This window comes from Phaethon lepturus, unplaced genomic scaffold (genome assembly GCF_000687285.1).
Source record: "Phaethon lepturus isolate BGI_N335 unplaced genomic scaffold, ASM68728v1 scaffold2855, whole genome shotgun sequence".
Taxonomy (NCBI): domain Eukaryota; kingdom Metazoa; phylum Chordata; class Aves; order Phaethontiformes; family Phaethontidae; genus Phaethon; species Phaethon lepturus.
The window spans coordinates 11,636-21,674 of record NW_010541007.1 but is presented as its reverse complement, the minus strand read 5'-3'; the positions used below and the strand labels follow the sequence as shown (position 1 = coordinate 21,674).

At 39.9% G+C, this 10,039-nt stretch overlaps 1 protein-coding gene across 1 annotated transcript in view; it reads left to right on the top strand.

The window, feature by feature from the left end:
* Positions 1–1,898: 1,898 nt before the first annotated feature.
* NDUFV2 (NADH dehydrogenase (ubiquinone) flavoprotein 2, 24kDa) overlaps positions 1,899–10,039 on the top strand; it is a gene marked incomplete at its 5' end in the record, with an annotated part of 14,538 nt that continues 6,397 nt past the window's right edge. Inside the window, 2 exons of the mRNA XM_010287582.1 lie at positions 1,899–1,964; positions 9,919–9,981. Of these exons, the coding sequence (XP_010285884.1) occupies positions 1,899–1,964; positions 9,919–9,981 (129 nt within the window). The remainder of the gene's footprint in view (positions 1,965–9,918; positions 9,982–10,039) is intronic.

The window sequence follows — 10,039 nt, the reverse complement described above, 5'->3', positions numbered from 1 at the left end:
TGGCGGGTCTCTCCGTTGTCCACGGGGCCCCGGGGCCTGCCGGCGTTACCTGAGCGGCTCTAGAGTTGCGCTGCCTGCATCAGGTGAAAAAGGCTCCAGCAGTAGCTGCTTGGGGCTTATAATAGGTTTATTGGGAAGCTTCCCAAAGTGGAAATAAAGTTTCTGACTTGTCCATGTGTGTAAGACTAACCATTGGAAGGAAGCCCCTTAGTTTTTTTTTTTCAGTCCTGAGTCAACTCTTCGCACTAATAGAAATTCTTTAGGCTAGAGCAGAAAATAGGGTCTCGTCCTATTTCTTCTTAAAGTCTGAAATGTACAGTCTTTGGTTCTTGGAAACGATGCAGTGTCTTTGGATAGAATAAAGGGTTTTCATCTGAAGTGCATCTTTTGGTAGGAGACTGCCTCTTACAATTAGAAACCTGAAGATTATAACGTTGTGGTCATCCCTTCAGAGCCAAAACTGCATATACACTATATTTACTTAGCATTTGGTAGGATTTATACCAGAGCATCAAATCCTTATTTATATGCTTTTTTCAGTATTGTCTGCAGAATTTACATTGCATTTGCATGCACTACTTAAACTTTTTAGTCTTTTGTCTGAATTTTACATGTTCTCTGGTGCACTGAGAGCACTCAAATTGGCGTGCCAGAGCAGTCCATTTGATGTGCTTCGTGTCGGTTGATAAAGACAATAGACTGAGAGTCTCCTGGAAAAGGTGGTGCTTGGGAAGGACCTGTAGTCCATATTGTTATCCATGTATCCCAGAGTTCATTTTGGCCTCTGACACAGAATGGCAGGAGATGAATTGCTTTTCTGGCTGCTGCAGATGAGCCAGAAGTGGAGAGCAAAGAGGAAATGGATGCATACTATATAATACACACAAGTGCCTAGTAAATCCAGTGCTTCCTGGAAGGACTAATCATATGACAGGGAGAGACTACAGCCATCATGTGAAACTACACTGCAGGTGAAACTACATGATCTGCTGCTGAAAAGATTGAGCTGACTAGGTTGCTCTTACGGAAGAGCAGGGGCTGTAGTTCCCTGGTACTTAGGCTTGGATTTCAGATCTGACCTCATGCCTGTATTTTTGCTAGTTCGATGCTAATCCACTTGAATTCCCACAAACTTTATACAGTAACAGACATTAAGTGGTTAAGGGGGGATTTGGGGTTTTTAATATGCTATACTTCTCTTACTTTAAGAGTCTCAAAATTGGTCTAGAGTTCAATGTACAAATTAATATAAAATTGGTATAAAATTATTTTTTGTAGAATGTTTGCTTATGACAAGGTAGTATCAAATTATTTTAGTAATACTGGCCATAATGTAGCATGATCTTGGTATGTTTCTGCATGGCTGATCCAGACAGAGACTACAGAGAATGGCTGAACACAACTTGCATGTGGCTCTTGGGTTCTGTTGATATTTCAGGGTCTTAACGTTGTTCTCTTACGCCTGATCTCACTGTTCAGTTAGAGGAAAGCTGAAGAAGCATGTAAATGCCTACTAGAGAAGAACATCAATAATGGTAGTTTCTGCAAACTTTTTAAAGGATGTGATACAAAGTAATGTTGTAAAATTCTGCATGAAATGTTTGATGAGAATTACTATTTAAGGCATTTAGATTAAGCTGCAGCAGAGTATTATCTGAAGTTAAATCCTTTAACTTCTATGTTGTCTGCAATAGTCAAGGTGAGTTAAGAGAATTGCTCCCCTAATAGTATGGGAGAGCCCTTAATATTATCTTCTTGACTTAATTTATCTAATTAAATTGATGTCAGTGGAATTAATGGCTTACAATTAGAGTAGAAGTCAAGCTGGTTCTGAAAGCAGTCTCTAGCAGTATGGAAATTATTAACTATTAATACTATCTACTTTATTTCCTTTGTAGATAAGACAAATCCGATATTTACATAGAACAGCAGTGTGCAATGCCAGTGGAGGAGCCTTATTTGTGGTAAGTAACTTTCTACCTTACTGGAAGGGGGATGTGTAAGAAGAGTCTGGCATATGCTTTTTTAATCTGCCTAAAACCTTGTGATGAGCAGAACTTGCTATAGAAGCCTGCTGGAATGTACAAAGAAACGTTTTTTCAGAACTTCTTATTAGAGTTGTGGTGGGAGTATCAAAAGGTTTTCATTTTATTTTTTTGCCTTGTGTTTCTTTCCTTATGTAGTAAAAATTCCTGTTTGTTAATAGCAATGGTGATATTAGCAGCATTTCTGTGTGATTGCAGATGCGATTTTTTTTAAACTTATTTAATTATAAAACAGTTCTTTTTTTTCCTTTTTTAACTGAAGTTAGTTGAGTTTGCAATTGAAACTCATAAAACTTGTTGCAGGCTCAATTTCTTGATTTCTAAAATTTGCTGCGGAATTACCCTTAGATTCAGGTGTTAGCCTGTTCACAAGCAATGGAAAAGTGCAGTTCTTGTTCATATTATGTGTCATATAGCATGTTGCATAATGATTCATAATTGAGACCATTAGGCATTATCATGATATGTATAAATAGTAATAGTGTTTGCAAAAAAAAGAAGCCCTCAAATTTAAATGTGTAAAGTAGATGTGTTGCCCATCTATCTCCAAAGAGAACCTGAAGCATCTCCAAGAGGTGTATTCTGTCCCATTCTGCTCCATTCAGAGCTTTATTCAGCTGTTGAATTGCAGACTAGATAATTTGGCATTTTCCCAACATTTGGTAGAAATCAACACTCTACTAGAGAATTGACCGCTTTGTTGAAAGCAGCTGCTCAGCATTTTTGGACAGATTGTTGTTGTTGTTGTTGCCTTTCTGCAGCTGTCTGTACAGCTTTTCTCATAAGATGAAGTTAATGGGATTACAGTACCTACTTCGTATACTTTTCCAGAAACCTGAGCAGTCACTGATGATTTATGGAGTGAGAGCTGGTATTCAAGGAACAGAGGAAACAGTGTAGGCTGACAATTTAGGAAACTTCAAGTGTAGTTTGAGGTTGGTGAAGACAGGCAAAAGGTGTCTTTGGCACACTAATGGATGTTGGTGTCTGGCATATTAAGCTAGACAGCTTTGTAAATTCTCCAGGCATTTTTCAAGGTTTATGTAACTGTTTAAATTATTTGCTGGAGGGATTAGTATGAAAACAGAGAAAGGGAAGTAGAAAAGTAAAGTTGTATGTTTTAGTTAACTATTTGTAATATCCAACTGTTTTATTTAATAGCATCAGAAAGAAGTCAGGAAGGGAAGGCAAGAGACCACCATGGCTGAGTGGAGACCTAATGGGCAAAGTGAAGGGCAAGAAAGAAATGCACAGGCAGTGGAAGCAGGGACAGGTATCCTGGGAAGAGTACAGGGATGCTGCCTGGTTGTGTAGGGATGGGGTCAGGAAGGCCCCAGGAAGGCGCAGCTGCAGCTGAACTTGGCAAGGGATGCAAAGAATAATAAGGGCGGCTTCTACAGGGATGTCAGCCAGAAAAGGAACGTCAAAGAAAGCGTACCCCCCTTGATGACGAAGACAGTCAGACATTATCATAATGGATAAGGAGAAGGCTGAGGTGCTGGATGACTTCTATGCCTCAGTCTTAGCTGGCAATCTCTCTTCCCACACCTCTCAAGGGGATGGACTGCAAGGTGGGGACTAGCGGAGCAAAGTCTCTCCCACTGTAAGAGAAGATCGGGTTTGAGACCACCTGAGGAATCTGAACATAAATAAGTCTATGGGACCTGATGAGATGCATCCCAGAGTCCTGAAGGAACTGGCTGATGTAGATGCCAAGCCACTCTCCATGGTATCTGAAAAGACCTGGCAGTCAGGTGACGTCCCCGGAGACTGGAAAAAGGGAAATATTGTACCCATTTTTAAAAAAGGTAGCAAGAAGGACCCTGGGAACTACCCATCCATCAGTCTCACCTCTGTGCCTGGGAAGATCATGGAACAGATCCTCCTAGAAGTTCTAGGCACATGGAGGGCAGGGAGGGGATATGAGACAGCCAGCATGGCTTCAAGAAGGGCATGTCCTGCCTGATCAATCTACTGTCCTTCTATGATGGAGTGACCACATCAGTAGACAAGGGAAAAACTATGGATGTTGTCTATGTGGGACTTCTGTTGGGCATTTGACATGGTCCCCCACAACATCCTTCTCTTTAAATTGGAGAGATGTGTATTCAGTGGGTAGACTGTTCAGTGGATGACGAATTGGTTGGATGGTCACATCCAGAGGGTAGTGGTCAACAACTCAACATCCAGATGGAGATCGGTTATGAGCAGTGTCACACAAGGGTCCATATTGGGACCAGTACTCTTTAATATCTCCATCAATGACATAGTGGGATCGAGTGCCCCCTCATCAGGTTTGCAGATGACACTAAGCTGAGTGGTGCAGTTGATGTACCTGAGGGACGGGATGCCACCCAGAGGGACCTGCACAAGCTTGAGGAATGGGCCTGTGTGAACCTCATGAGGTTCAACAAGGCCAAGTGCAGGGTCCTGCACCTGGGTTGGGGCAACCCCTGATATCAATACAGGCTGGGGGATGAAGGGTTTGAGAGCAGCCCTGCCGAGAAGGACTTGGGGGTACAAGTGGATGAAGGGCTGGACATGAGCCAGCAATGTGTGCTCACAGCCCAGAAGGCCAACCACATCCTGGGCTGCATCCAAAGCAGCATGACCAGCAGGTCAAGCGAGGTGATTCTGCCCCTCTGCTCCGCTTTGGTGAGACCCCACCTGGAGTCCTGCATCCAGCTCTGGAGCCCTCAGCACAGGAAAGACAGGGACCTGTTGTAGAGGGTCCAGAGGAGGGCCAGAAAAATGATCAGAGGGCTGGAACACCTCTCCTGTGAGGACAGGCAGAGAGAGTTGGGGTTGTTCAGCTTGGAGAAGAGAAGGCTCTGGGGAGACCTTATTGCAACCTTCCAGTACTTAAAGGGGGCCTGTAAGAAAGATGGGGACAGACTTTTTAGCAGGGTCTGTTGTGACAGGACAAGAAGTAATGGTTTTAAACCAAAAGCGCGTAGATTCAGACTAGATAGAAGGAAAAAATTTTTCACAGTGAAGCATTGGCAGAGGTTTCCCAGAGAGGTGGTAGATGCCCTATCCCTGGCAACATTCAAGGTCAGGCTTGGATGGGGCTCTGAGCAACCTGTTCTAGTTGAAGATGTCCCTGCTCATTGCAGGAGTGTTGGACTAGATGATCTTAAAAGGTCCATTCCAACTGAAAGATTCTATGGTTCACTCATTTTTATTCTGCAACAGAATTTTTGCTAAAAGAGCACAGGAAGTTGTTTGTGTGGGGGTTTGTTTTGTGTGTGTGTGTGTGTTTGTAGTAGGTGGTACTTGTTCTTCTGTGAAGTAAAAGGCTATGGGAAGAAGGTGGTTTGATGTCATCGTGTGTGTATATAATTGTTTGCCCTGACTATAACTAAAGTCCCTCAGAGCAAATTTCAGAAGTGACTTGACACAGTAAATTTCAGGGGAAACTCTTCCTGCTGAGTTGAGCTGACGGAGTTATTTTAATCAACACTAGAAGTTTGTATACAATCAGAAAATGGGACTTTTTTCCCCCCAGATTTCTCTAGGGGAGGAAAAAAAAATTTAAAAAAGTCTTAGTTTTTTTGAATATTACAGGCAGATGAAGTATCAAAGGTTGTGTAAACCTGCTTGTGGAGGAATGGTAGGCTTACCTGGGAGTAACTCTAACCTGTTGGGGTGGTCGTTTTTGTATGTCAGTTTACACACAAGTGTCTTGGTTTTGTTTTGCAAAGCATGTTGGGGCTTCTTGTTGCACTTTCAATATATGAAATCTGTATGTGATGAAAGGAAATGTATACAGTGTGTTTGTTTTGTAGCAGCAGGGGACAGCCTGGCAGGGGACCTGGTTGTCTTCAAATCTAGTATTAAAAGGCAGTGCTGATTTGCATGCCCTTTTATTGCTTTGCAAAGTGTTTTCATGCAGGGTTTTTCCTTAAATGATATCGGAAACATACAGAAATAAGAAAACTTCTACTGAAACTCCTTTGTATTCTGAAATGGGCAAGAAGAGACTTTCCCGACCATTAAATTCAGTCTAGTGCCATCACAGGCAGCTAGATCACACTTCCAGAGCGTGTCAAGTTTAAAACTAGGTAGATTGATTAGGTAGAACCTAAGAGAGCTGCGCCACATCTGTCATATTTCTGATGGTTAAGGAAGGCCTGATTACAAAGATACTTGTATTTACAATAGTCACTTTTCTTTATTTAAACATGCCTTCTCTATCTTTGACTTTTACCTGTCTTTAGCCTCCTTAACAGCTAAAACTTAACTCTTCTGCTTTGTGGTTTTCAACGCAAGGAATGAATTTCCTTAACACATCAAGTGCCCTGATGCGGGCTGTGTCATAGGGCTCTACAAGGGTTTGGTATAGAAGGCTAGATAATTGCTATGTTATAGTTTTAGTTACTTGCGCAGATGATCAGTGAAATTCTTGGGTCTGAGAGCACTTCCACCATTCTGAAGAGAGGTTTATATCTTGAGTTCTGCTGAAATAGTTAATGCGGGGTTCCTTCCCCTTGGAGGAGAAGTAATACATTTCTTTTAATTGCTGATTTAATAATGGACTCTTAACAGGTTGTTGCTCTAAATATCTTTTCCCGTGCAGGCCACACAATTCTCTCATTTTGGTGTACAGTGTTTTGGACTGGTTTCCAAACAGGGCATAGGTCAAGTTTCAGGCCAACTTTTTTGCAAGATACATGAAAGCTAAATTATTCTAGTTATTCTGTTGTAATTCTTCTGCGCTCTTTAATAATTCTCTGTGTCAAGAAAGATTAATAGATCACTGAAAAAGAATGATAAAATGGCCCAGGTTGGTGTAGCAAAAAGAATGTGAGATGAACATTCAGCAGCCTTAGTAACTTCCATGGGAGAGTACTGTCATCTGTGGGTAGGCCTTCACAGTGCAGTTGTTCACGCTTAAGTAGGTTAGACAGAATGCTGCAATGCAAACATGATACAGTCAAGTTATGGATGGAATGAAAACATATTGTGTAAAATTTCAGGAAATTGGGGAGCTCAAGAAAAGAATTAGGAAAAAATGTGAGGGTAGAGTTGGACCTTGTTTTTCAACAAATTGCTGTAGTTGGTACAGACGTAATTGTTTGTACTTAGTTTGTGTATGGAGGAAGCCTTGATATATTGGTTTCTTTTTATGAGCATCTCCTACATAAGGAAAGGCTGAGAGAGCTGGGACTGTTAAGAGAAGGTTGGGGAGGGGAGATCTTATCAATGTCTATAAATACCTGAAGGGAGGGTGCAAAGAGGACCGAGCCAGGCTCTTTTCAGTGGTGCCCAGTGACAAAGACCAAAGGCAAGGAGCCTCAGAGAACATCAGGGAACTTTTTTTTTTTTACTGTGAGGGTGACCAAGCACCTGGCACAGGTTGCCATGGGAGGTTGTGGAGTCTCCCACCTTGGAGATACTCAGAAGAAGCCATGTGGACATGGTCTTGGGCAACCAGCTCTGGGTGGCCTTGCTTGAGCAGGGGGTTTGGCCCAGATGACCTCCAGAGAACCCTTCCAACCTCAACTGTTCTGTGATTTTTATACAGTATTCCTTCCAATACTGTGTCCTTAATTCTCATCTTGTTCTGCAGAATCTGTATCCTAAAAAAAGGCTGAAATGCACCAATATTATTTAGGAGCAAATCAGCTCATGTAAGTCTCAGATAAATGGTGCACTGTCAGACAAATGGAATAATAGGGAACATGTGATTGACAAATTCCTGACAGCTCAGTAGGCCTAGAACTCTGTAAGCTCTTGATGAAAACTATCAAACTCTCCACAGCACAGAATTAGATGAAGCCCATTTAGGAAAATGGAAAACAAAAAAAAGTGACATGATCTTATTTAGTGTTCACCTGTGCTGTAGCCATTAAAAGGTATCTTGGAGCCTTTCTGCACAGAACCGACTATGTGGTAAACTGTAGCTTCAGATATGAAGTCTTTATTAAATATTCCTCTTCACATGTAGGGTGTGCAGGGATATCAGTTTAGAGAGGATACATTGAAAAGAACAGCTTTTCTAGGCAGAGGGAGATTTTAATAAATCAAATATACTTATTTACAAAAGAAATTGAGATCAAGTACAATTGTGACTGTATCAAATAGCTATGGAAGGCAAAATAGCAGCCTGAAATAAAACAGGCATGTGGATTTGAGAAGGAAAAGTTACATTATGGAAATATTTAACATGAATCATGGATTTGATCTGTGCAGCTAAGACATAGAACAGGTCTGTAAGGGGAAAAAAATTAAAAGCTGCATGGTCTTTCCAATCAGTTTTTCCTCCATCAGCCTCTTTTTGAGAACTTTCATTAAAATTGGTAGAAAACCCTCACCAACACTACATATGAAGAATCAAATCCTTTATCTGGAAGGATTAGTCTGAAATGGTGGCAGTTTTGTTCCTAAAAGCTGTTTTATGTTTTGTTGTAGAACATGCAATAAGCAATAAATTCATACTTAGTAAAATACTAGTGTGTTCAAAGGGAATCCGTTATCTTTCTGTAAACCCTGTTATTAGGAGAAGGTCATCCTTGGTGGAGAAGTATATATGGACTGCAGTCTTACATTTGACTTGGAACCATGGTAGGGGTTTTAAATTGATGGTGGCAGTGATAAGTGTCTGCTCCAGGATATAGACATGATAAGCAAAGTGAATCTCTTGCTAGACCAACAGACGTAATTGAAGTTAAGTATTTGGCCTTTTGGTATTTCCTTATTAAAACTTCTAAGTCTAGAAATATGTATGGACCATACTTACTTTATGTTCTGCACTGATGACAGTCTTTGAGCATGTGAGCATCTGGCAGAGTTAATATTTTTTTCATTAAGTCCTTCACTGCTTAATAAGAACGCAGCATGGAAACTGCAAAATCACCCTAGGTTACTTGAGCAAATGATCAAAGTGAAAGTTAGTGGAGTGGGTTTCTTTCTCCTTCATATACTTTTAAAGCTTTTATTATTAGCTGCTTGTGGATTACTGTTAACATCAAGCCTCAAGTATAGCTTGCATTTTTCCCCAAACTTTCAATTTAATTTGAAATTTTCTATTTGAAAACTGAATAAAGTTTGGAATGAAACTTAGCTATGAGTATTTCAAGGATACCATAATGAGCTGCTTAGAGATAACTAAAAATTCTGTGCCGGAAGTTTTTCTGGTGGATAAGGATTTTTGCCAGAACTAAGATTTTATTATAGGAATATCTAACTTTCTTCAAGACTTCCAAATTTGTATCTTCTGAAGATAGAAGAACTAATTTCAATTTGATGTTTCCCTAGAAGACCACACTAATAGAATGATAGAATATCTTATTATTCAAAATTCTGCTTCAGAATTGTATCTAAAATTAAAATGTTGAAATCCATTATAAATCAGAAGAATATGTTAAAATGGGTTAATAATGTGTGTTTGAATGTGCAGACAGTTTAGTTACATAGCAAGCTTCTTGATGAATTTTAAAGTTTTTACAGTTAATATCTCATGGGAAAAAGAAAAAATGTTGTTTTAGTACCTTGTTGTTTATTAAGGTATGAACCAGAGGACTCTTAATCTACCTGTGATGAGTTTGAACAAAATTGCCAAACTGTATTGTGTTAAAAAATGTATATTTTTAAGTAACACCATATTCCTCAAGAAATTATTTTTTGACTAGGAAATAATAGGAACAAGTCATTAAGAGTGATGAAATAATTATCAATATTTTTCTAACCTTCCCAGAGATATTTAATCATTTATGATTGAGTACTATGAGTTTTATCTGGAATATATTGGTTTTATTCAAGCAACTCAACTGTAACTGTCTAATGAGAAGATATTTTACAACAGTAAATCTGTCCTGAATAATTTTCTGACAACCCTATTTTTACATGTTTTCTTTTTCTTTTCCTGAAGCACAGAGATAGTCCTGAAAATAATCCAGATACTCCATTTGAGTTCACACCTGAAAACCAAAAGGTACGCAGACAAAAAGAGTGAATCCACAGACATTGTCTTCAGATCAGTACTGATTTTT